The sequence below is a fragment of the Camarhynchus parvulus genome, chromosome 4A (genome assembly GCF_901933205.1).
Source record: "Camarhynchus parvulus chromosome 4A, STF_HiC, whole genome shotgun sequence".
NCBI classification, from domain to species: Eukaryota; Metazoa; Chordata; class Aves; order Passeriformes; family Thraupidae; genus Camarhynchus; species Camarhynchus parvulus.
This window is the reverse complement of record NC_044600.1, coordinates 115,918-143,256: the sequence shown is the minus strand read 5'-3', so window position 1 is coordinate 143,256 and position 27,339 is coordinate 115,918. Positions and strand designations below refer to the sequence as shown.

At 42.5% G+C, this 27,339-nt stretch overlaps 2 protein-coding genes and 1 non-coding gene across 4 annotated transcripts in view; all 3 read left to right on the top strand.

Moving 5' to 3' along the window:
* Nucleotides 1-568: 568 nt before the first annotated feature.
* RBMX (RNA binding motif protein X-linked) lies at nt 569-15,828 on the top strand. Its single transcript, XM_030967997.1, has 10 exons — nt 569-646; nt 1,874-2,003; nt 2,201-2,307; nt 7,727-7,898; nt 8,967-9,083; nt 9,435-9,549; nt 9,663-9,788; nt 9,880-9,968; nt 10,473-12,704; nt 15,127-15,828. The coding sequence occupies exons 2-9, from the start codon at nt 1,895-1,897 to the stop codon at nt 10,778-10,780; spliced, it is 1,143 nt and encodes a 380-aa protein (XP_030823857.1). The 5' UTR covers nt 569-646; nt 1,874-1,894; the 3' UTR covers nt 10,781-12,704; nt 15,127-15,828.
* Nucleotides 2,056-2,127, top strand: LOC115915050. Its single transcript, XR_004061474.1, has one exon. It is a non-coding gene; the product is annotated as a small nucleolar RNA SNORD61 (small nucleolar RNA).
* A 130-nt stretch (nt 15,829-15,958) lies between the features above and the next one.
* Nucleotides 15,959-27,339, top strand: part of ARHGEF6 (Rac/Cdc42 guanine nucleotide exchange factor 6) — a 41,849-nt gene continuing 30,468 nt past the window's right edge. The window contains exons 1-2 of one of the 2 annotated variants that reach the window (XM_030967996.1): nt 15,959-18,993; nt 20,003-20,086. In XM_030967996.1, coding sequence (XP_030823856.1) covers nt 18,829-18,993; nt 20,003-20,086 — 249 coding nt within the window. In that variant the 5' untranslated portion in view covers nt 15,959-18,828. Of the gene's footprint in view, nt 18,994-20,002; nt 20,087-24,781; nt 24,872-27,339 lie in introns of those variants that run through there. The other variant, XM_030967995.1, reaches the window with a different exon arrangement.

Below are 27,339 nucleotides of genomic sequence, written 5' to 3'. Positions count from 1 at the left end.
GCAAAGTTCTTTCTCATGTTGAGGTGGAACTTCTAGTATTTTAGTTTATGACCATTGCTCCTGTCACTAGGCACCACTGAAAAGACTCTGGCACCATCCCCTTGGCACCTGGCTTTGGGATTTTTATATGCATTAGTGAGATCCCCTCTCATTCTTCTCTTCTCTAGACTGAACAGCCCCAGCTTCCATGTCTCTCCTCGTAAGAGGGACGCTCCAGACATCTAATCATTATCGTAATGATTACGATCTCCAGTAGCTCCTTTCTCGTGCTGAGGAGTCCAGAACGACACAGCACTACACATGGGGCCTCAATCCTTCGGGACGAGGCACAGCCGGCAAACAAAGCTCTACCCCTGCTTTCCCATGGCCCACTCCCGCTGTTTTTCCCCCGCTCGCGCCCGCTCCCCTCTCCTGGCAGGACGGGACTCTCCGCCCCTGTGGCCCCGTCCCATCCGGGCCCCGTTGTCCCTCAGCCGCGGCGGGAGCCTCGCACCGGCCCTGGGGGGTCTCGGGCGCCCCCTACCGGGCTCGGCGCTGCCGCCGCCGCCGCATCCGGGGCTCCGTCCGGCGGGTGACGTAAAGCTATAAAGGCCCGCAGCGCCTTTGTTCGCCCCCATTGCGCAGTTGCAGATCGGCGCGGGCGGAGGTGAGCGCTGCTGCGGGCTAGGGCTCTGCGGGCGGCACCGCAGGACGCTGCGGAGACCCGCGGCGAAAGGTCCGCGGGGTGGGGGCCGCGTGGCGCGCCGCTCGCGGCGGAGCGGAGGTACGGCGGAGCCGGGCCCGGCCCGCAATTCCTCCCTGCCCGGCTCCGATTAGGACGGCGGGACCCGCGCCGTTGCGGTGGGGCGAGGAGGGTCCTGGCGGTGTGAGGCGCGGTGTCCGCCATTTTATGTGCGGGGGTTCTTGAGCATCCCGGGGGAGGGCGAAGGGGGCATGGCGGACGCGCCGTGCCGGTGTGTCCGGACGGGCTTGAGTCGCGCGGTGGGTGAGTGCCGAGGAGGCCGCCGGCGCGGGGCCGGAGCGGAGCCGCTGCCAGAGGTGGCCGCCATTTTGTGGCGGTGCCTGAGCCCGCGGAGGGTCCGGCGCCCCCCGTGCTCACCGTGCCAGGAGCGCGGCTGAACCCGCGCCCCGGCCCGGCCCCGCCGCGGCTCCCTCGGGGGTGCTTTGTCCGCGCTCCCGCGTGTGCCGGAGCTGGCGCGGGCCTTCCCGCCATCGCGCTGGAGACACGCGGGCAGCGCTTGTCCGCAGGCGCCGGGCGGCCTGCCAGGCACGGGGGGGTTTGGCTTTGTCTTCGGCTCTTGGGCTTTTTTCTTTTTAAGCCCTCCCGCCCCTGCGACTGTAGCTGTGACATTGCTGTGTAGAACTGCAGTGGTGGTCTGTTGTCAGCTCAGTCTCTCATGTTGTGTAGGCCAGGACTTTAGTATAGGCTCCACGTACTTTAAATAATACAAAGAATGAACTTAATATAAAAACACTGACCTAAGATGCTCTGAAGAGTTAACAATTTTGTGTTACGTTGACATATTAAGCAAATTACTTGAAATGTCCGGGACAAAAGGAACAGCACTTCTGGAAGAGTTTTCACATTCACTAATATTGCTTCATTTTAACAGTGCCTTGTTCCACTGTTCAAAGTTCTATTTAATATCTTTTAAATACACTATATAATGTGAAGAAGTAACTGTTGATACTACTTCGAGTTGCTTCCACTGCAAAAATTGTAATTACTTGATTTTTTTTATACCTCATATTTCTTACCTAATATCTTTCTAAAGAAAATTTGCTTGTACGTTTGAGGACAGAAGTAATTTATATACCAAGAAGTCACTATTGCAGTCTGATGTTTTGTTAATAATGGCCTCATTCTTTTTAGTAGGTCATTTACAGAATCAAAATGGTTGAAGCAGATCGTCCTGGGAAGCTGTTCATTGGGGGCCTGAACACAGAGACTAATGAAAAAGCCCTTGAGGCTGTATTCGGCAAATATGGACGCATTGTGGAAGGTAAAGAGAACTTTTCTTAAGATAGCAATAGTATAAAACAAACGACAGCGTAGCTGTGATGACTTTTTGGCATTGATCATCTGAAATGATGGTGCTTACATGTCCTCTAAGAAGTTCTGAGCTTAAAAGGTTAAATAAAGGTTAAGTGTTCCTTACAGGGAATTACAGGGAGGGCTGATGTGACTTTATTTCTGCAGTCCTTTTGATGAAAGATCGGGAAACAAACAAGTCCAGAGGATTTGCATTCGTCACGTTTGAGAGTCCAGCAGATGCAAAAGATGCTGCCAGAGATATGAATGGAAAGGTAGGAATTAAGACCGTTTATATGTTACAGTTGCTACTGACCAGGACAATTAATCTTCGGAGTAAATCAACTAGTAATAAAAGTTGGAAAGAGAATGGATTAGAAGATCGTGGAGACAAGTTGTAACTTTAAATTTGACAAAATGTCTCTGTCTCCATGTTTCTCCTGTTCATGGATTTGCTAATAGAAAATGGAAGTCTGGCTGGCAATCAGCTATGCTCTCTTATTGTTCCTTAATCGGTGATGGAGGAATCAGCTCTTCATTCTTGCATGTTTCAATAATGATTTTTGGGTTAGTTTTCCTTTTTGATCATATTTGAATGCAGTACTGTGTAAATTGCACTTCAGGGAAGTGACTTACCTGAAAATTAGTAACTGTTCCTTTAACATGGGTAACTGTGATTTCCCTTGAGTGCTGGAGCATTGATGAGCTATCCGGTATTCTGAGTATAATCTCCTGCATTTATGACTTGCATCATTGATCTGCTTGGTCTGTGTGAGGGGCGTCTTTCTAGTTTATGTGCAATGGCTTTGCAGTTAGCCAGCAACCGAATTTGTTCATTTACGCCCTAAAACACAATGGTCTAGCTTTAAGAGCAATAAGACGTGTAATGTTTTTAAAAATAAAAATATAGGTGTTTGCAGCACAAGTTCCAAGGTAATACCGGGATAGTTTGTTAGAGAATTGTAGGCTGCTGTAATCCGTATCTGTTGTGGCACGTGTTTAAAAAGGTAGATGTAAGTTGGCAATTTTTTGGTGAACAACTGCTTATCTTCCTAGAGGTGCTGTCTCTTCAGGCAGTGAAAGCCATCTTAGGTCTCTTGAATTGTAGACTCTGGTTTTCCCTGCATTGTGTGAATGGTTTAGGTCACACGGCACTGGCCTTGTAAGCAGTGTCTCTTGACATGCCATTCAAGTAAAGTGAAGAAACATCGAGTGATTGTGATTAATTGACACTTGGGATTTTGGTATGTTTGTCTTGTTAGTTTAAGAAGTTGAAGTGAAAGAAAAATGTCAGTTATTGCAGTCAGTACGTAAAACAACTTTAGAAATAAGAAAGTGAGCTTTGTGCAGTGTTTGTGAACACAAGAGATTTGTAAAACCTCTTGTTATTTGTGTTATAGCAGGGTATGTGTTATAGAAGGATAGTGGGTTTTCTACTCCATGGACTGATGTTTCTGGATGCTTCATGACAACCTTATCACAATTAGGATTATTCTCTTAGAAGACTTCCTTCCCTTTTAAGTAAGCTAGTAGTTTTGTCAAGGCAGAGAGTGACAAATTCAGATGACGTTCTTTCTATACCAGCCTAAACATCTGTCAGGGTGCTCCTTTTATTGAATTTTATTTCTCCACTGTCTAGTTTGCCACAGTTCTGAAGACTTGTTTACTGCCGTGCTTAAATAATTTATTTTCTCTGAAATGGTCATTGAATCCTCACATAAGGTAATTTCAAGGACCAATAGGCAATTGTCAGACTGAAAGGAATTCGGTCACTAATCTGTGTGTTTGTGGAGTGCAGCTTGCAAATCAAAATCCCTCTGAAAAGAATCACCAACTGTCCTACATCTTGAATGTTGAGGCCCGTGTTTGGTCACATTGGAAATATTTGGGAGAATACTGCTTGTTAAAGTAGCTAAATGAGACAATGTTTGTGGCTGAGGTTATGTCTACTTGTTCTGGAATGCACAATCTGCATTTTTGGCAAGAAATGTTAGAAAGGATGGCCTTGTGGATCATCGTTCTCATGGGTTTGTCTTCACTATAAATCTGGAAGTACCTTTATCTGCTTTGAAATTGGAACAGCAAGTAGTATATGAAAAGAACATTCTCAGATGGGATTTGCCCTAGAATGTCTTCTGGTCCAACTTGCTTTGACCATGGATTTGAAAGATATTCATGTGGTGGTCTCTCATTCTCATCTTCAGGAAGCCTTCTGGGCAACAGGTACTGCTTGTATTCCAAAAAGACTCTGCATTCAAGGTCTGAGGGAAGAGCAGTGTTTAAAGCCTGGTGTGAGAAGAGGCAATTGTCATAAATCGCAATTTGAAGGTCTCTTTGTCCATTTGGAAAAGATGGATTGGAGCATTCTTGAGATTTTAATGCCACTGAGAAGCAGCAGCAGAAGCACTGTGCAGACTGCAGTTCAAGCAGTCTGTAAGGAGTTAGGTGATCTGTCTGGCCGGGGGAAGAGTTCTGCATTGCCTGTCTGTTGCTCATTCTGTCATCCCAGAGGAATTTGAAGTTGTAGCCAGTAGAAGAGGATGACTCCAATAGATTCTGCAAGAATGAATTTGCATTTGATTTTTATTTTGCAAATGTTTATGAAAATATATGCAGAGTTTTGCACCAGTTTGTGTGAGGGGTAGTATGTGAACAACTATATTTCACTCTATACTGGGACAAGCATAGACTAGTCAAAGCATGCTTGTTGAAGATCAGTTTGTCCTGCAGAAAGAGATCACAAGATAATTATTTTAGAGTTGGGATGGAGATTTCTCACTTCAGTTACTTTGTCTTCTAGATTGAATCAATGCTGTCATGTCTGAGCAGTGCAAAAGAAATGTAGAAGTACTTAATAGCAGCTTACCAGCCTTAAGAAGAATCTTAATTCATGGCTGTCAAGTCTACATCCTGATGCCACAAAATGCACATGCTTACCTGGACATAAATGTGGCTACTTTCCAGTCTGTAATGGTTGTTTCGTGCAGTGGGCTGTTCTCATGACTTTCTGATTCTACATCCTTAAGATGAAATGGATAATTAAAGAGAGAATAAGACCTTAGGCAAAGGGTCAGGACAAACCAAAGGTTTTATTCCAGTGTAGACCTGCGAAGCCAGCTGGTCTGTGTTAAGAGAATGCAAGCAGATGCTACAATCCCTCCAGCGTAAACTGTACTCAGCACTATAGAAGATTGTCCAATTGACAGAAAGTCCTTCCTGTTCTTTGGGGAAGAAGTGATACAATGTACAGAAGCTTGGCCTCTTGAGAAATGGATCTTCATTTCTTGGATATGTATGGCAAAATGAAACTTACTTAATGTGCCATCAAGGAACATGGAGAAATGGAGTCATTGCAGCATCAACAGCGAAGTGATCCATTGAAGAGGAAAGCCCTGTGCAGTGCTAGGACCAGCTTCATGCAAGTTATTGTAACAGTTTCTTTGAAATACTGGATTTCTTGCCCCACTCCCAAAATTAAGCAAATTTCATTCATCTTTTCTGTTGAAATGTGGAACAGTTTGCAGGATAGTTCTCTAATTGTGTTTGGTTGAAGTTCCCTGTCTCACGTTACAAATATGTACAGATTATTCATTCCACACATAGGAGACTTTGATTGCCAAACTATTACTGTCCTAAATTACTTGTAGCTTAAATTATTTCCATGCTTTTTAGCACCAGGGTGACTTCACTTTCTGGTGCTCATATCATATTAAAAATGCTTCTATAACACTCTGAATCAAGGTTATAAAAATAAGCTAATGAGTGTTCATGTTGACAGCTTGTGCTTTGAGCTCATTGAAAAAACTTCCTTATTCTGAGATGGATTGTGTGACTTTTGTTTGGTGAGGTAAGATCTTTCTTTGAGCTAAGAAACCATAAAATGTCCCCTCTGCTTTGAAGCAGGACTAACTTTGACAAATATTTTCTGGTTAGCAAAAAATACATTTTTGTATCTAATGAAAGGTCTTTCTGGACCTATGGAATAGCTTTTTAAGACTACTTCTGTAAAGCAGTCTGCAAAGAAACAATCTTTTGCCAAGGTAAGATGCTTAAGTGCAAGGCAGAAGAAAATAGGAGGAGAAATTACAAGGAAAAACTGTACCTCCTACCTAACAGAAATAAAAGAATTTAAACCTAGCATCCAGGTTTTCAGAACCCATGCTAGCAGAAGGGGACAGTGTTTGCTTTCTAAACTTAAAACAAGCTGTCAAGACCTTCCATGGAATGAAGGAGAGCAGTGGCCATAGCAAAGCTTAAGGCTTCAAGCCCTCTGTTCATGCTTGAGAAGGATGAAATTTAAGAGATTAATTACAATGGCAAATCAATATGACGCAAACTGAGAAGTTCAAGTCGTTAGAGTGGATATTTCAATTTGTCATGCTGAAAGGCTTTTTGAGAAACCTTCCATAAGTAAAATATTGCACTAAGTCAAAGCCAAGACCAATATGATTTTGCTGGTATTTCTTTATTTTTTTCCCTCACAATGGATCAAGTTGAACCTGTGTATGTACACTCAGGTTTTCAAACAATCACTACAACTCTGAGCTGGCAAAATACATCCACCATTACAGTGAATTTTCAGAGAGCTAGATTTTTGACAGAGAACAAAAAATATTCAGTGCTTCAATAAAGTACTATTAGCAGTGTAGATAAAGACATTACCAGCAGCCTAGCAGTTATATTTGTTCATTTATTGCAGCAAAGAAGTGCAATGAACAACACTTTCTGCCTGATGATTAATTGGTTGTCATGGCAGAGTTAAATATTTAACTGCTAAAAAAGGCAAATAAACCATGTTTGCCAGGATAGGCATGGAATAACCTAATTTTAGCAGAGCTTGTGGTCTTGATTCTGCTATGATAGCCAAACATGTGGCATCTAAAGATCATCCAGAAATTTGATTAACTAGGTTGAATTACTCGGCTTGTTAGTACCTGCTCATGTTTGAGGTATATTGGCTGCAGAGTTCCTGGTATTGCAGATCTGTATTCCAGAAAAAGCTTCTGCTTTTTTCATACCACAAAAAAAATACAACCACACAACAGAACCCACAAACAAAAATACCCCACCACAAAGCACCTTGGAAAAGCAAGTAATAGAGTAAATTGTGACAGTCACCTTGATTGAAAACCCAGCTTGAAACACTAGAAAAAAGGGGTGAATTGTCATACTCAGTCTGCTGTGTAGATGCTGAAATAGCTTCTAAATACTTCAGCGATCACCGTTTTATCAGGACGTCAAGAAAATGTGCTAAACGGCCTCCCCATTGCCAGAAATTCCGACTGAAGCTAAGTTACCTTCAGCTTAATCTTGTAACTACAGGTGCACTCCTAGTTTGGTACAAAAGTACATGGCAATTGAAAGTAAATTGTAGATCATATATCATGTTTCATTTACAGAATAAATGACATGGGGCTGCCGTAATCATTGGACGCTTGTGTTTTCACTGAAAGTCCTTTCTGATGCTGCTCTGTGGGTTTTTTGCCATCAATACCACAAGAATGAAGTACTGTAGAAATTGAAATTAGGCCCAACATGCTGCTGAGTACTTGGGGACTAATACTGAAGACTGAAATCAGTTCTAGAATTGCTCTAACTTATAAAATGGAAGCCCTATAAATAGTGAAGCAAGAGGGGCTTGATTTAAGAAATACAAACATGACTGAGCAGTAAGTAAAGCAGCTTCTTCTTTAGTCATTAGATGGGAAGGCAATTAAAGTGGAACAAGCAACCAAGCCATCCTTTGAAAGTGGTGGTAGGCGTGGGCCACCGCCCCCTCCCCGAAGCAGAGGTCCTCCCAGGGGCCTTAGAGGCGCAAGAGGCGGAAGTGGCGCGAGAGGACCACCTTCAAGAGGGAGTCACTTGGGTATGTATTGACCTCTCTCATTATACACTTCGACAACACAAGACAATCCCATTGGAAGATGACAATAATCCTACTGGAAAAAAAAAAGTCAAACACCTGAATAGTGCACTCCTTGTTCTTTATTAAAATGATGAAATACGATCTCGGCAGTTTAGTCAAAGTTTTGATTAGGCAAGTACACCTTAAGAAAAGGCTTTCAGATGTGAAGATTCCTTTCTACAACTAACACTCCACTTGACTTTTGCCTATGAAAGAAAAGCAGAACTCCTGCCTTGCACGTGAGAAAGGAAGCTTTCTGGTATTCAAGTTGAAAAAGTGATTCGCTACCACCAGGGAAAGGGGACTGTCTTTCATTCTTTATAGCAAGATATATAAACTGAGAAAATTGTAGGGCTGATCCTTCCAGATCAGAGTGAGAGGGCAGCTAAACCTTTTCTGTTAAGTTGAAGCATTCTAAAGTACATTACTTGATACTGGATATTCATTAAGATACAGTTATTTATTCAGACTTTTCAGTATCAAAACAAAACTCACTTAACTAGCAAACAGTACCTGAGGTGTAACAGTAAAAGCTGTAGTGCAGGAAAAAAACCCCTGGAGATAGTGAAACTTCTGTCTTGAAGAGTCTGTATAGTAGGTTCTGCAGACTCTGTAGTAGTACCTCTGTTCCCTCTCTGTAGGCTCTTCTTTAGTACATCTTCCCAAGTGGCTCTTCTGAGAACAGTAACTTGTTAAGCATTTAAGCTGTGACTGATTACAGGTATCAGCTGTCTTTTTTCCTTTGTGTCACACCCTGTAGCTTTTGGATAAGTTCTAAAAGACAGTTCTTGACAGGAATTTAGGCTGTGGGAAGTTTGGCTCTCAATTCTGCCGGTAGCATTTAAAGTGGCTAGAAGACAGGAGAAGGTCTAGTTTTAGAGGTTTAGACAGGAGAGGTCTAGTTTTAGAGGTTTACTGTTGATCATGTAGTGGTAATAATGGCACCTTTAGGTTGTTGTAGTTCAGGCTTTAAGAAAATGCAGGTGAGTATCACAGAAATAATAATTGGTTCGTGGCTTCTCCTTCTAGGGTCTTCTCGAGGACCACTTCCCATGAAGAGGGGTCCACCTCCACGAAGTGGAGGCCCTCCACCTAAAAGATCTGCACCCTCAGGACCAGTGCGTAGCAGTAGTATGGGAGGAAGAGGTAAGGACTTCCTGACTAAATTAATTGTTTGGTCAGCTCTAGAACCTTAGTCTTCCCTTAGGAACTGGTGCAAATCAGTGATTCAAACTTCAGTCTGCTGCGGGATGGTGTACTGTTTTTCTAACCTTTGGTTCCTTTTAGACCAGTATAATTTTGTAGCTGTTGGGAACAATTTGGTGCAATTTGAATATGTTTTGTCTAGTGCTGCTTTAAAACTGTACAAGCAAAAATGTAAAGTGTTCTAAATGTAGGCTCTGGAGATATTATTAAATTGCTTTAAGCTATTTGCTAGCACTTGCCTTGAATGTTCTGCATGGCTAAATGCTAATTAAGTGCACTGTTTCTTTGAAGCTCCTGTGTCACGTGGAAGAGATGGTTACGGTGGTCCTCCGCGCAGAGAGCCAATGCCATCACGGAGAGATGTTTATATGTCTCCAAGAGATGATGGCTACAGCACTAAAGACGGGTAAATTCTTCTACTGTTTTATTTTAGTGAAGTGTTTTTTGTTTGGAGAAGGATCTTGATTTCCGACCTGTGGTAGGACATGTGGCTAACATCTCAGTTTTTGTTCTTTGTAGTTATTCAAGCAGAGATTATCCCAGTTCCAGGGATACCCGGGACTACGCACCACCTCCACGAGACTACGCATATCGTGATTATGGTCATTCCAGTTCACGTGATGAATACCCCTCCAGGGGATATAGGTACCTACTGCTGGAGTTTTCTCCCTGTCACTTTATTTTTGCTGTAATGTTAGTGATTTGTACTAAGTCTTAGTAGTCTTTCCTCCTATAGTGATCGTGATGGATACGGTGGTGGGCGTGACAGAGACTACTCGGATCATCCAAGTGGAGGCTCCTACAGAGATTCGTATGAGAGTTACGGTAAGAATCCATTTTGAGGATCATGTAAACGTACAGATGTCATAACATCTGACTTTGACTAGGCTGCTTGTGTTTTAGGGGGAAGTGGCACAATTTTTTTCCCCTACAGTGAAAGTGCAGTTGTTGGTTATCATTTGGTCGTCTTTTTAATGAGCTGTAAGCTAAAGAAGCAAAGTCTACAGTTCAGAATGACAGCTGTCTCTGGAGAATATGGCTGAGTTTCTTCTCTAAAATAACAAGCTGTACTGGAATACCTAGTTAAAGAGCCTGCCTGAATAAACAAACACCGTCTTCATTCCTTCAAAATCTCTAAATCCACTCACTGCCTGATACGCAATCCCCACTTAAAATACCATTAGTGTGGCAGATTATATTAAGACCATCTCAATACATATAAAAAGAGTAGCAGTAAACATTTTAATACAGCAATTCTGTAAATTCAAATTTGAAATTGTTCTATATAACTTATGGTGTTGCCATATTACCTGACCGTTGACCCTGCAGGTAACTCACGTAGTGCTCCACCTGCTCGAGGGCCCCCGCCATCATATGGTGGAAGCAGTCGCTATGATGATTACGGCAGCACACGAGATGGATATGGAAGCCGAGAAAGTTACTCAAGCAGCAGAAGTGATGTCTACTCAAGTGGCCGTGATCGTGTTGGAAGACAAGACAGGGGTCTTCCCCCATCCATGGAAAGGGGCTATCCACCTCCTCGGGATTCTTACAGTAGTTCAAGCCGCGGGGCGCCCAGAGGTGGTGGCCGTGGTGGAAGCAGATCCGATAGAGGTGGAGGCAGAAGCAGATACTAAAAACACTCTTAAACTTTTGGACCAAGACAGATTATTTCTCAAATGTGGAAGCTGTTCTATCTTTACTACCAGAGGACTACTAAAAAGAAAAGTTGTTTTTAACCTTTTTTTATTGTTGCCTGTTAAGTTTTTCCCTCCATGACTTTTATGCTTTTGTGAGAAACAGTTGAAACAATGTTTAATATCATTTCAAAATTGTTAACATTTCTTTCAGAAAGCAGATGTTAAATGTATAAGCTTGAGCTGTGTACTAGTGTTGTAATTTTCAAAGTAAAGTTTCCCTGAAATGCCACACTTCCATCTGATTTTCGTCATGAATGGAACAAGCTGTTCTTAAGATCTTCCGCACAACATCCAACCATCTAACATGGAGATGGATTGCTCTACATGTTCAGCATCTCATTCTGAAAGTATTGCTTGTGATTTGGAGGGTGGTGGGGATGATTCCACATAAAGCTCAGTTGTGCCTAGAATTTGAAGTCGCAGTATTCCCAGTACAAAATGCCTTCAGATCCTTGTGTAAAGAAAAATAGAGGATTTCATTCACTTAAGCCAAAAAAGCAAGTGGATAATACTATATTCTGCCTTCCTACTGTTTCATGGGGAGTTTAAAAAGGTCTCCCCTGCAAAAAAATCATGTTCACGTAAGTCAGCTACAAAATACTGTTAAAAAAACAACAATCCGCAAACCATTGCCCAATTCCATCAACGAAGCTGCAAATTGATGCTTACTCACACTGTTTCAAATTTTTGCAACTCTGTAGTGTTTCACTTCTAAAGGAACATCTTTGATTCCAAAGGAGAAAATAAGATAAGCAAAGAAGTCTTTCTCTCCAACTTCTGAAAGGCTTATGGCTTCCTAAAATAAGTGAATCTTTCAGCATTCCACAGCTGATTAAGAGCATCAAATGCCTGTGAAACAGCAAAGATGGTAAGCAAAGCAAACTAGTTTTTCAGTCTAAGTGAAAATTGAAACAAGTTACCTTCTTCTAGTACAGTAAGACAAGCTGCATGTCATGGCAATGGAAGTGCTGTATAGATTAAACAAAAAAAAGGAAAATAAATTCCCCAATACATTAGAAAGTCTCCAAATTCAACAATCCTTGGATAAAAAGCATTTATGGCACCAGTTTTGAAACTAAAGCTGTAATGCAGCTCACTGTAGATGCAGTATTGCCATATAGTGTGGGGAGGGGGTATTTTGTGACCAGTATCTCTCAGTGAAGATGCTTAAAGAAGCTGCATATGCAGCATATTAACAAAATTTAAGCCTTGTGAAGTGAGGAATTGGTTTAGGTTGAGAAATACCAGCTCAGCCTATTGGGAGTTGGAAGCAAGAAATGCAGACTTGATGTTTAGTTGGATGCCTAACTGTTTAGTTTGACACTGCGTTGCAGGGATACCCAGGGATGCATGTGGCAGAGTCTGTGGCAAGTTGTTATAACTTGGGTGAAGCCATGAAGTTCAAAAGATACTCTTGAATATAGTAAACATGAAGACCTCCAACTAAAAAACCAAACCACAAACCCAAAACCTTTGTACTACTGTTTAGTCCTCAGTAAATTTTGTCGTTCAAATTATGGATTTAACGTGACAGTGCACCATTGAAAAGGAATGAGAATCCATAAGCCATGCAACCTTTCTCTAAGCCATTCCAGTTCATTCCAAGCCAGTGAGTGAATCCTCCACCTCTTTAAAGAAGTAGTAAAACTTGCAACTGAGTAATATCTGCAAGCGAAACTTGTGCCATTGTTTTGAAATGGGGGCAATTACTGTAGGTTAGTTTGTGCTGTAACACATATTTTTCTCAATTTGTTGTATCTTCTCTTAATTGCAGGGGGATAACTTCTAGAAGATACCACTGAAATAGTGCTGGTTCATCTGTTGATGGCAGATATGAATGGTGCCTGTACCAATACGTAAGGTAAATATTATAGCAGTGTAATAGATGCAAGGAAGTTCCCTGGTCATTGTGTTCATAGGTTTGAGTGGATGTTCTTCATGGCTAAGTGTTGTTTTGACTTCTGTTTAAGTTTTGGAGGAGGAGGCTTGAGAAGGCATTGTAAACCAGCCAGTTTGGGAATGGCAGCAAGACACTACTTGTCTGCAAAAACAGGGCCAATTTGGGTACAGCTAAAGAAAAACATATTTACAACTGAACTTCAAGTCATGTGGCAGAAAATGCTGAGTATGAATTTTTATAAGGGCAGACCATAAAAATCAGAGTTGTAATAGTAAATATTAGTATTGACATTTAATCAGTCTTGTTAAATGTGCAGGATTAACAATTAAAGTGAGTATAATCTTGGATTAGGAATTGATCACTGCAGAGGTCCTGGGATTAAGCTGCAGACTTCAGGTGCCTCCAGAATGGTTTGAGACTGTAGAACAGCTGTGTTTCTTGGCTCTAAATCCTACCCTATTAAAATAATTTTTCAAGAAGATTGAAGAACAGCAGTCTTTGGATTTTATGTGAAAGTGTGACTTGCTCCTATTTCTCTGATAACTCAGAAGAAAAAAAGTGGTGGTGGCTGTCCTGTTAATCTAGCTTTCTGGAAAATAAATTCTCTCTACTAAATAATTGCTAGTAAAAAAATTGAAGTAACTTAGAGTGTGTGCAGAATTTGACAAAATCTAGTACAGATTAAAGGAAAAGGACAACTACCTTTTCCGAGAGAAGCGTTTATGTAAAGAAGCATGTGTACTCCCTTATGCAATTCTTTACTGAGTCTGTAAATGTAAAAACCTATTTTGTTGTTAGTTGCAAATTCTACTTTCAAGAACCAACTTTAAAATGGTAAAAAAGAAGAAGTTGTAGTTTGTATAGTTGGTCTGTCTGATAGCTGGTCACTGTTACCAGGGAGATTCTCTCTTGTGGGAAGGATAGGTTCTGTTGTATACTGCATGATATTTGTAGCCTCAGTTGGGCTACAATTCATTCTCCCTATAGAGTGTCAGTAACAGCAATTCAAAAAATGTGCAATGCCCTTGTCAGAATATGCTAATAATGTTTTATAAATACTCCTGATAAATTGCTGCTGTTACCTTGATAATAAAGGAAAAATATGCTTTGTTTCAGGGTACTGGAATGTGTTTCAGATAAAATACAGAATCATCACGAGTGTTTTCTGTTCAGGGGTTGTGTGTAGTTAAGCAAAACAGAGGCTACTGCCCTACCAGCTTTTTATTTTTCTGATGCTTGATAAAATTTCAACCAGCAAATGCTGTCCCTTGTCTTTGTTTTCCTTTTAAGATCTGGGTGTTGAAATATTTAAATTATAGTCTTACTGAAAGGACGCTTCACAATAGGTGTTTCTAAAGGTTAAGAAAACTGAACCTTTGTCATTCAAAAATCACTGATGTCACTAGTGTACCACTAAAGTGGATTAGGGAAATAGGTCTTAAAGTAGCATTTCCCCTTCATTTCCCCAACCACCTGCAAAAAACCATGAGGAGTCAGTTTTTAAATTTATAGTTTGACCCAGATGGAGGTCTTAAATTCTCTAATGAAGAGATGAAATGCTGTCTTTAATGCAGCGTTCTAAGAGACTTTAAAAGATGCTGACAAGTCATCATACAGGTTGTGTCAGAATGTTTTAAACTTCATGTGTGTGCACCTCAGTTCTCTCTGTTAGCTGGAAAGCTGAAGCTTAATTATTCTTGACAAGTGAAAAAGCTTCCCTTTGTAAAAAAAAAAAAGTGCTTTTTTTCAGTTTAGTAAATCTGTTGTGACCATATTGTAATAAATACAGGTATTAGAGACAAAAGCACACTCTTTCAGCCTTTTCTTCAGCTTCTAAATGTTTCCAGATTCTTAGCAGTGAATAACACTGGTACTTATCAGTACCAGTGTTAAGGTAGCAGTAAATAGATCTTGTGGCAAGGAACGTAATAGCCTTGTGGAAAATCAGGGTGCAAATGGAATTGCCAGCTGTATACCTTCCCTTAATTACAAGTTTGATTTTATTTATAGCACATTATTACTTACAGATTAATACCAGTATGTATACCAGTGTATTACAGAACTCCTGAGTAGCGTGCTGAGGTTATCAAGAGCTGGTGGAATTTTGTGGTCAGTAGAATTTGAAGGGGGAATTCACCCAGGAGTTGTGGTACTTAGTACCTGCCCTGGAAGACGGTCTTATACAAGCAGTATGCATTAATACAAGTTGTCCTCGGGGCATTTTGATTATTGTAGTTAGCAATTGATGTGCTTTCATACTGTTGGAACAGATCGAATACAATCCAAATGTATTAACTGTATATATAAAATTAATTCAAAGATAATCTAGCATTTTTGTCTCTTGGCTTCTGAGAGGGTACTAACTTGCATTTCCTTTTTCCAGTTACGGTGAAAGGTGAAGGTGGCAGTGCAGCAGTGGATGTGCATTGGAAAATCAAAGGATAACAAATCACAGCTGATACAGCCTGGCTTTTGAGTGTAGTGTTGCCTACCATTTTCTAGAGAAATGTGTAAGCATTCTGGAGTTGCCTTTGAAAGTAGCACTACCGATATCTTGGACATACATAAAATTTATGGTGGACGCCAACTGCTGTCTGCCATAGCTCGCACCTTCCAGCAATCCAGAGTGAGCTGGTTCATTGCTGGTTGCACACACATCCTACAGCAGCAAAATGCTTTGGTTGCCTTTTACATGTGTGCTTACCATTTATGCTGATAAAAAGAGCAAGTTACACAGAAGTAAGTCTTAGTCCACTTGAATACAGAAGACTTCACCAAGAAACCACGGAAAGTTCTGCTATATTACATTAACAGTTTTGTCCCAACCTTCTGGATGAGAGGAGGGGAGTATTGCTGTACTGAGACAATGTTAGTGATGAATGGCCAGAATAATTAGTGCTCCTCGATGTACACTGGACATCTTGGTGCTTCCTTCAAAACTTTGTCTTGATTTTGATGCATTTTTCTCTTACATACTTGTTGATGGGCCAATGTATATGAGAGGAATCTTCAGGCATTGGTATTTAATGTAGAAAATTCATAAACAATAATGGATAATAAAATTTATACTGACTTTTGTGATGGACATAAACTGATCTCATTTAAACAACCCTCAGTTCATAATGAGTGGCTGAAGAAGAAAAAGCATGCATACCTTGTCTAGAGATTTAAAACTTTTTGTTTGGGATGAGGATATCACTTTAAATCTCAGTTAGGGGCTGCAGATTCTGGGAGTAAATCTGTGTAGCAGATTGGTAGAATTGCAGTATTTCCAAGGGCAAATAAATTTACTGTTAACAAGAATTATGGGTTTGGGGTTTTATTGTCTAATTTAAAAGAAAAAACGTATTCTTCTCGGACACACTTGGATGGTGGTCAAGATCACTAGTGTTACATCTTGGAAGGTTATTGTTACAAAGTAATCTCAGTATCTCTTCTGCAAGAAGGAGTAACATTCTGTACTATTTTTCAGCATTAGCTTAGTGTTGAGCGCTGCTGTTCAGGCTGAACTGGGTCGTCCTTCCTAAAGTGTAATGCCAAAATGGCAGCTACTGCATGATCAGTTCCTGCCTAAAATCCTACTTAATGAGAATGTACCCTGATCTACAGTATTAGCTCATGCACAGAGTCAAACTTTTCATTTAAAGCTACCAGTTGAAATGTATCAGTAGATTCTGCAGCAAATACTCCAGTGCTGTTCTTTGTGGTATTTTCCCTCTGCTGGAAAAAAAAGAGTGAATTACTTAAGCATGTGTGACTTTGAGAAGAACCACTCAAAAATGGTTTCTGAATATGTGACTGCTCATCTTACCTTGCTCCTGTCGCTGTGCTGTTCTGATGTGTGTGCTGCCAGAGTCACTAGGTCGTTGGGTAAAGGAAAGTCACCCCCTTTTAAAATAACACTGTGGTATAAATCAGGCTGTAAATAAGATTTTTAACTAAGTTGACTCTGCAAGAGATGATTGATGATTCGCTTGATTTGTTGCTGTCAGCAAATAGACAAAGGTGAAGTCTTTCCAAAGACCAGACCAGACACTGTTCCTTCCTTAGTGGCTCTACCCTCATACCTTGGGTTTGCCATAGAATTAATTTTGGTGTGGAAGTGGGTAAACAAGCTGGAATGTGTTTAGAAAGGACTCTAAAGGATGTGAGGTTGGGATTGAAGTGGCTAATCAAAAACTTCATACATTTTTGGACTTTGTGAATATCTATATCTGCCGATTTTTCAAGCTGTTGGTAACTGTTCAAGATATGGGAAGTATTTTCATTTAATTGTAGTTGCAGACATTAATATCTTCTTGGCTGCAGCAGCTGCATGTGAAATAATCATAAAACTAAACCTGCCCATCTATACCAAAGGTTTCCTTTAGAGGGGGGAGTGGGTGAAGTACTTCAGTGTTCAGGTTTGTAACACTGACTTCAGTGACGCAGGTGTGTGATTCTCCCAGTGTTGTAAGTACTTCTGTTTACATCAGAAACTGCTGTGTTCTGATGCGGTGGCTGAGGTGTCTTCTACATCCAAATGCGTGTCCCCTATGATAAATGAGTATTAGTAGTTATCTTGGCTCCCTACAGATTTGAAAAAAGAATTATGAAATTATGGATACTGTATGTATTTCCTTCTGCAAAGCAGTAGTGCTCATTACGACTGGAAAAAAAAAAATCCCAAAACAATTGAATTGCCAATTAGTCGTAATTTTGAAATATTTTGCACACTGCTCACCAAGTGCAGTGAGCTGTGATTGAGCTGTAGCCCACTTTATTCACAGTGCCTGCAGCCATGTGTTACAAATATTTCCACATTACAGTGACCTGGAACTCATCCCAGTGTCCTGAAAAAGGTCAGAATTGTGTCTAACCCTGAAGGGACAGTTCTTATTTACTGGTGGCTCTTAAAATTGGTCCATTGGTAGGTCCCAGTACCAGTCATAAAACTTGGAAAGTACAGGAAAAACCATGCCCGTTTACTGTGTACAATTTTATCATTCTGCTGCTCTGATTTTTCCCAACCCTTTAAATCATTAGTTTGGTAACACTGGGTTCTTAAAAGCTGCTTTAAGTAACAGGGTAGGAATTGGCTCAGATCACTAACCAAGACATTCTGGTCTCTAGGATACTTTGTTCCTCTTGGATTCTTCAAGCCATGATGTTCCAGCTTCATCATCAACAGAATTGCTTCATTTTCCATCTGTTGTGGTGAAAGGACAGTTATAAAGATGACTGGACTTTTCTGACTTGCTATGATAAGTAGTGGTGGTTAACACTGCCTGGGCAGGGTGGAAAGCTACCTTCAGTAGATCCTGCAGTGGTATTAGAAAGGGACATCTTAATAAAACAAGTAAAATAGTGGGGAATTTTATTCTCAGCTTTGGATTACTTAAATTCCTGACCTTTTTGAAGTTATCCAGATAATTGTTTTGAGATATTATCATCTCCTAAATAACCATTTTGGATTAGATATGGACTTCTACACAGCAGTTGAAGAGAGGCATTATTCATGTGTAAAGTGCATGATCAGAATTTATTTTCAAAAATCAGACAATAGAAAATGACTGTAAAAGGCAATTTTAACTACTAGGTTTGTCACATAAGGTTGAAAATCTCTATTTAGTCCTACATTGCTCCAAAACATCACCATTGTGAATTCTGTTTTAACACTGGAAATAAATTGTTCTTTACAGTATTAAGAAATTTATTTATTTGGGCAATAACCTTAAGTTCCGACTAAATTTACTAGGTAATAGGGTGCTAGCTGCCACAAGGAAGAAGTCCCTATGTGAGATATTTTGGTGTAATAACTATTGATATAAAATACTTGCATTTTCAATAATTTTGCAAATATGTAGTTAACAATCTGCTTTCCCTGTTTCCTGCTGAGTGTTAGAAACTATTTTATTTTGACAACAGTTTTGTACCTTAGAGTAACTTCTTTTAGTTCCTAAGATTTGGTTTCTGTACTAAGCCAAAAAAAAAAAAAAAAGAAGGTAGTTTCACACTTGAGCTGCAGCAGGAAGAGGTAATCACGGATGTGGGTTCCAGTACGCTGTTGTACAGGAGAACAGCTCTGGCGGCAGAGCTCTCCGCCATGAATCCAGAAGAACAGATTGTAACATGGCTTATTTCACTAGGAGTCTTAAATTCCCCTAAGAAAATAGTGGATGATCCAGAGGGGTTCCTGAAAACCTCTCTGAAAGATGGAACTGTGCTTTGCAAACTCATTAATCGGCTTCTTCCGGGATCTGCAGAAAAGGTAATGCTTTCTGATGTATTTTGCTATGTTGAGACAGCCCTGCTCAATGAAACCCTGCCCTGGGCATTCTGAGGCCTAGCTACTCTGGTGAGAGGAGCAAGGAGCTTCAGAGAGACATGTTTTACATTTAAATTTCTAATTGAGAGCCAAGTATGATTGTAGCTTTGGTTCCTTGATTTTATTTCTACATCCAGAAAAAAACCCTGCAAGGTTGCAGTTGATTCGCTTACCTGCGTTCAGTCAGTGGCAGGAAATACTTGGCCTACCAGAGATCAGAATATCTTGATTTTAAATAGAAGGATTTGCAGTGTGTCAGTATTTACATCAATATAATTAATTACAACTGTAAATATAGTCACTCTTTCAAAACTCTTATTGCAAAATGCTTTGTTAGTCAGGAAATGCTCTGGAGAAGCAGATTGGAACAGGAATAAGGAAATAGCACTTGCATTTGTGCCATTTGGTCTGTCCCAAGACCAGCAAATCCATTGGTACCGAAGCCATGTGAATGCTTCCTGTTACAGTTTGACAAGGCGTGTATTCACAGTCCAGAAGTGTGATAAGAATCTGAAGGAGAAGAAAAAGGGAAGGAGTCCAATGAGAGATAGGAACTGGCAACACAGAAGATAAGCTTTTAAAAAAGCAACTACACAACAGGTTCTGCACCCCATAAAAAAGGAGCCTTTCATTATGCAGAAATCAGTTTTGCTAGCTCCTTATCTTTTTCTTACTTGTGGTGGTTTGGGGCAGCATGTTGTTAAAGGTCATCAATTTCCCACTGTCAGTTAGGGCACTGTCATATGCTGGCATTCAAAACAAGATGCCGACAGTTTCTATGTGTGCATCACTTCCTCCAGTGGCTTTCTTCCTGCTTCAACAGCTTGCCTGCCACCCCCACCCGCCTCCTGAAGAAGCTTCCCTAATTCAGTATAAAAGGCACATGTCAATATTCATGCAGGCCTTCTCAGTACAGGCAATGCAATGAGATCAGTGGATTTTCTTTCTTTAGTATTGCCTGGAGCCTAAAAATGAAGCTGATTGCATCAGTAATATTCAAGAGTTCTTGAAAGGCTGCGCACTTCTGAAAGTGGAGGTAAGTCAACTTAGATCCTTTCTTTTATTGTGACATGCCAGTTTGATCAGCCTTCTCAAAGGAAGCCAGATATCAGAGGGAAAAAGTTGGTATCTTTTGTATTAATAACAGAAATCAGAGAATGGATGATTCAATATTCAGTCTGGGTAATTTGGAAACAGTGAGTTTAACAGATTCTCATCTCTCACAGTATTAATTGTGAGCTTAACAGATTCTCATCTTTTGAGACAAAGCATGCAGCAACAACCAGAGATCTGTCTAAACAGACTTAACCTAGACCTGTTCATAATTTTTTTTTCATTATTAGAAGAAATTGCACATTTTAGCCCTGCTTTAATGGGAAGGTGAAGTATTCTTAATACTGCACTCTTTTTTCATCCCCTGCAACTGTTGTGTAAAATTCTGCAAAACATATTAAATTGTTCCTTACACAAAAAAAAAAACCCAACCTAATGAAGTCAAGAGATATCTTTCTTGTCGCTGTTCCTGATCCTATCTGTGTAGATTCTTATGCTTAACCATAGCTCATATTTGCAAGATCAGAGTCTAAATGAATCACTTCAGAGTTCAATTAATTTTGCCATCAAATTTGTAATTATCTAAAGACTTTTGTGTCACACTTAAATTCCTACAGTAAAAAAAAAAAAAGAAACCTGTAACTATCTTGTTTGAAATATGCTCAAGATTGTGGAGAAAATTTCTGAGGATGAGAAAGCAGGGACAGAATCCTTAGGCATTATACAGAATATTCATGCACCACAGTGAGAAAAGTCCAACCCACAATAGCTCTGTTCCTGCATTTTTTCCTTTGAATGTCTAAACAAGAAAAGGGCCTTTCTTCTCTTTAGAGCTTTTTAGCTAAGCAGCATGAAAATGTGCTCATTCCAGAACTGTCTCCCTGGTCTTTTGTTGCCCAGTGATGCATTTCTTGGAGCCTGCTGCAGCAGCACAGTCTTAAGAGCATTTATATATATAGAGAGAGAGATTTATAATTCCTGAAGGCCTATTGCATCAGAAATCACTTGTTGCTAGTCTTCTGGTACTGACCATGTGATTTCCTCCATTTTTCTGAGAGTTTAGTTTTCTACTTGTAAACTAATAATAAAATGGTTGTGATGGAAGGTATTTTTAAAAATGGGAATCTTAAACAGCTAAAAGGTAGGACAGGAGAACAGTCCGCCCCTCTTGTGCAGTGCCATCTCATAGCTTTGAAGCTCATTCTGCAATATTGCAGTCACACTCCACAATTTTCAGATACTCAGAACAGGCAACATGGTGTGTCCATCTCTAGGTGTTCCTCTGATCCTTCATATGCCTTTTCTTCCTTGACTTTAATAAAGTCAAGGTTTCTGGCTTCTTTTTTCTTCTGATTTATAACCCACTTCATCTTTGAAATATTCTGAGCCTTCAGTAGCTTCCCTTATGCTCATGTGTGCCTCTCCTCTTTGCTGTGAGAGGAGACTTCAAAAGCTGGATAAAAACTTGAGCCTCTCTAGCTCGAGTTTACATTTTGCAGTGAAATGACAACAATTTCTTCTTGGTTTTTTTTTTCTTTTCCAAAATATCATTTTAGAGCACGAAGACATGAATTTTACTTCTTCCTAGTTCCTCTGTAGCCTCATGTAGAAGGCTCAAGGTAGGACAGCTGAGATGGTGGGCAAGACATGGCACAGGCAGAGTGCTTATGCTTCCTTCCGTCTCTTCTCCCATGTTGCCAGCTTTTCTGAGTCCTCTCAGGCAAAGCCTCTGCCATCTGTTCCTTCTGAAAGCCGCTCTGTTTGGAACGTCTTGACAAGGAGACTCTAAGCAGCATTCCTTCCAGTGATCCTCCCTCAAGCCTGACCCCTAGTTTGCCTTGGAAAGGGCCATTGCCCTTTAGGAGGGGGTTTACTGCGTCACATTTACTCTGGAAGCGTGTCTGGAGCATCAGAACAGGCAGAGAACCTTCTGCTTCCAAGGTCTATCAGCATTTAAGTTGCAGTGATCAGGTATTAGGTAAAAGGAAGATGAGCACAGAATAGGGTTCTGTTCTGCCTCAGCAACATAGCCTGAGGAAAGAGTTACATCACAAAAGGTCTGGGCTTAGTACATTTCATTCTGTGACAGCCATCCTGGTGCTTACCCAGACCATGGATATGAAAATCAAACCCCAGGGGTTCTCTCAAATTCTGCCCTTCTCCAAATGCCACAGTGAACTCTTGCTTCTTAGATGTGAAGTACCCTAGGGCTGGACCTGAGCCACTTCTGTCTTGAGACTGGCAAGGGTATGTTAAGGTCAAATATTCTGTTCCTGTTGCAGATGTGAACAAAAGAGGGTATTTTGAGGAAAATGAGAGTTCACAACTTATTTTCTGGATGCTGACTTGTACAAAAGGGCCTCATCCTGGGGAATCTTAAACATGACATTAGCATGCCATCCTGGCATCCCTTGGCTTCATTGTACTCTACCTTCCATTTGCTTTTGTCATGGGTGTTTGTGCAGCTGCCATGTAATACACCACTTCACTGGACGTTGCCAGCATGCAGGAAAGGTGGTCAGTGTGGAAGGCAGGGTTTCCAGCAGCTTTTGGTGGAAACTCAAGTCCCACCTCCCACTGAACAGACACTGCTTGCCAGTCTTTCCCAGCAGGAGGGAATGCATAGAGGTTACTCTTTCAGAACTACACATACGCACCTCCCTCCTACCCTTTGTTGTCCTGGTAACTCAGGAAGTGGAAGAAAGACACAGTGAGGCAAACAGCAACTTCTCTTGTTTACAGGTGCAGTGAAACATTTGGACATAGGGGTAGAAGGACACTGACCTTCCTGCTATGAGCTGGCTCCATTAAGATGAAGCCATTCTGCAGGCTGGAGGTGTGAGCTGGAAGAATCCACCTCATGGCAGAGTATAAATAACAAAACTGTTCCTTAGCTTCAGCCCAGGACTGAAGCCTGAAATCTTTTGCTCTTTCATGTGTGTTAGTCCTAAAAGAGATGGCAAGCAGGGGAATCACCCCATCCTTCTAACCAGGCAAGTGTTTTAATGAGGTGAAATAATGAGATTGTGTTCAAAACTTTCCAGCAGCTTTTCAGTGCTAGAATTTGATCCAGGTTATAAGAGTATCAGTCAGCCCAGCTCTGCTGAGGCAAAGGACTACTCAAAAGACATGGGCACTTTATTGGAGCTTAGGTGTCCTTAGAGGATTCTTTCATGGTTTGGACTGAGGAAGAGTGCAGAAATCCTGAATGTGCTTCATTTACACTGTGGCTTCAGCATCTGAGCTATCTGACCCAAGAGCTGGTCCAGTGAGTGAGTGCTGTTAAGGTAATACCAGCTGGATGCTGGTGGGTTGAGGTGGAAAGTGGACAACAAAGAGTTTTGTCATGATGGCGAGGTGGAGTCTAGTGTAGAAAAGACAGGGAAGAGATCATGACTAAAGAGAAAAATCATAGAAGGCTCCAGGCCTAGCTTGTTCTTGAGGACAAAAATGGGAACTTTGATTTTGCTCTTGACACCAGTGTGCATATAACAACAGTAGATCAATACCTAAGCACCATGTGCTAGTGAAGAAGAACCAGACCTTCATTCAGTAGCTGCATTTTATTGTTATTAACTACAAAACTTCTGACAAGGTCTGAATTTTGTGAACTAAGAACAGTTACGCAAGGTAAATCAATAACTGGATTAACCTGGCTGTCCAGAACAATCGTAGAATATGCAGGGGGTAATTACCATCACGGGCAGCACAGAGGTTATTTGCAGGCTATTGGAGGTGCCTGCAACCTCCAACAAACTACCTGCATTGAAGGTGTGAGAGAGCAGGTGAGAGATCATCACCCATTTAGCTCCCCATCCATGCACTCCCAAAACCTGCTCTGCTTTGGCTTCACTCCAAAGTGATTAGTTCTCCTAGCTGGATAACATCAGAAGCGAGAGCTCCTGCCCAGCACCAACCAGCACAAGCACTGGAGAATGGGTCTGTCTGCAGTTAGAGTGACCCAGTGTACCAGAGACCCCTGGCTCCAGGTGTGTGGTACGTCCCTGCATGGGGTTGGGACAGCTGGGCTTCACCCTGGATGTCAGTGCAGTGCTCCATTCCCTGTCCACACTGCAGCCTGCTGGTGTGCTGAAGTATCTGAGGGTTTTCCTGTACCCTGTAGGAGAATGTTCCCCAAACAGATGGGCACAGGCAGCAGAGGACGCAGGCAGTCTCACTGCCTCAACTGAACTGTGCCCCATCTATGGGCCCTCCTGCAGTGTTTCTCTTCACGGTGGGGCAAACCTGCTGCAATTACTGTTCCAATAGTGTGGGTATTCCTTTTCTGTTCTATCCTTTCCTGTCCTTTTAAATTTCCCTTTCCCTTTCTCTTTCCCTTTCCCTTCCTTTCCATTTCCCTTTCCCCTAATTCACTTTTTCCCTTTCCCTCCTCCCTTTCCCCTTCCCCTCCCTGATTTACTTTCCCCCGTCCCCTTTCCCTTTCTTTCCTCCTCCCTTCCCCCCACCTCCGGCCTTTCTCTTCTTCCCTTTCCCATCTCTTTGCGCTTTGCTATCCGCTTCCTGCTCCTCCGGGGGTTTCGCGGTGCCCCGGCCCGCGGCCGGCGGAGGGAGCTGCGGCCGCACGGCCGCGCCGCGTCCCGCAGCGAGCGGCGGGGCGGAGCGGGGCAGTGGCACCGCCTGTCACTTCCCCTTCCCTTCTCTTTTCCGCGCCGCGATCCGGCTCCGGGTCAGAGCCGCAGCGGCCGCTCCGCAGCACCGCCCGCGCTGCCGCCATGCCCCGGGGCTGCGCGCCCGCCCGCCCGCCGCCGTGAGTACCGAGCGCCTCCGTGGTCCGGGGGTCCCCGCGGGTGTCCCAGCCGCTCAGCAGGGCTGTCTCCGGCCAGCTCCCGCGGGTGTCCCCGCTGAAGGGGGTGAGGGCACCGCGGCACCCGAGCAGAGCGGCCGGACACGGAGCGGTGCTTGTGCTCCGGGTGCTCCCGCGGGGGCAGCGGCGCTCCCGCCGCCCGCCCGGCTCTGTCTCGCCGATGCTGCGGCCGCACCGCCGCTCCCGCTGGAGGCAGAGGCAGGTCCAGTGGGAGCAGCCGGGTCAGCGAGCGCCCGAAGCGCCGCATCGCTGGGGGACGGGCGGCTCTTGCCCCTGTCCTCGGGTTTGGAGGGGTCGCGGCCGCGCCGGGCTTCGGGCTTGGCACCCAGCTGGGGGCTGTCCAACTGTGGACAGCTCGGACTCGAAGCACAGCCCGGCTTTCCCTAACTTTTCTGTGCTTCCCGTCGCGGGACTGGGATTTTGGATGCTGATAACTTGCTAGCCGCACCCGCGTTGGGTCTCCTATTCTCGTCCTTCCCGAAGAGCCGGGTGCTCTTGTCGCGAAGCACCGGCCCCTGCTCATCCCCTCGCTGCCTGTGGCGGAGGCTGGCGGTGCGGCGGTGCAGAGCTTCTCTTGCCCGGTGCGATGCTTGACGGAAACAGGCAGAGTGTTTTACCGAGGGGAGCTGCAGTCTGTGATTCTAGGAGTCAGAATAGCGTTTTAATGGAGATCCTCAGATAACAAGTGTAGATTTAAATGGGGTTTTAGTTACATCCACCTGATCTTCCATGTGTTAGAAGTGAAAAAGCCTTTTCTGCCTCTATTTATCTTCTAGGTGCAGCTTGTCTTTTAGCTATGAATGGAATTATCAATGGATTGTGCTGGAAAAAGTAAATTTTAGCTCATAAATGAGGACTTTTTTGTACGAGGAATTTATTCTGGAACAAGCTGCAGAGTATATTTACATTACAGTAGCTGACCCCACATAGCCACTGTTCCACAGTAGCTGTTCCAGAAAATTTCCCCATGAAGAAGTTCTAAATGTTATTACTTGCTTTTGTGCGAGAATTTTTTGCATATCTTTCTTCCTACCATTTTCATCTGGACTTTGTCAGACTGATGACTCTGAGCTTACAGCATTATTCTCTGCATTGAAGGATTTGGGATGTATTTTTTCTACTTTGCTCCTTAGGAAAAAAAAAGTGTTAATTCAAGGCAGGACTTTATTTTTCTGGAATTACTGAAGTGGAAGAAAAAGGATATGGATGAAAAAATGACACACCAGAGAGATGCATGCAAACAACTCAGCCTGGCTGTTGACTTTCCTCTTGTGCAACTGTAACGTCCCATTCTGCAGCAGCTGCCAAAGGGGTCAGCGCACGCCCGGGCTCTCTGTTACCGTCTCCCTTTCCACGGAGATGGGAGCATCGCTGCTTAGGGCTGAAGGCTGTGCTTGCATGGTGCTGCCTGTAACTGCAGGGCAGGAAAACTGGTTCCATGCTCCAGCTGGCAGAGGGGATGGGACTTGCATGGTCCAAAGGAGCAAACCCAAGTGAGTGCAGGTGATAGATCAGCTCAGAAACAGCCCAAGGTAGGTGGGTATGTCCCTGGAATGTGCAGAGCAGTAGATGCGATCGGAGCTGTGGAGCTACAAGATTAAATATTTGTAATCACAGCAAACTGTCCCCATGCTAAGCATGGATTAAATTTCTTTAGGGTAGAACATGTCTTGCAGTATTGAGTAGCTGAGTCAATCTGCAGACATATTCCCAACAAAGAGCAGCCTTCGTACTGTCCGTGTTGGACTTTGGTGCTGCTCTGGTGTGTCTGTGTAAGAGGAGGAGATGCCGCAAGCCTCCAGGGCTGTGAGAGAGGACAGTCCCCTTCCTATTTGAAATATGCCAAGCGTACTCAAGGAGCTCTGTGTGGAATGCAAGAAAGGGCTGTTTTAAAGGGCAGTTCTAGCCTAAAGGTAATTAAGACTTGTGTCCTTATTAAGCAAGATACACTCATTAATGTGTTGGAAGTGTTTGTAATTAGATGGTGTCTGCCAGGAGAGCGTTAAAATAATCTTTCCTGTTCATTGGATTTGTGTATCTGTGGTCTTGATCTGCAGGAAATCATGTATTTGGGGATTAGCAGATGGTGCCATGGTGGTACCAACGAGAGGGACTTTTTGTAACTCTTATCTTTGCTTCATTAATGGTAGGATTTGTACAGTCTGTATGAAGTTGAGAGCATTTTTCAGGTGTTAGAGGGGATTGAAGTGTTTTGGAAACTCGAACTGCCTTCACTGTTCTGGTGGTGATTTCTGAAGAGTACAAGGTTCAGGTTATTAGTCATGGAAAATAAGCCCTTGCTAACCATGTATTTCTGTTTCACCATTGAGGATTAGCAACACCAAATTCTTTAGGGTGAATTTTTTTATATATGACAGGGTTTGTCTTCCTGTAAAAATGTGTAAAAAAAC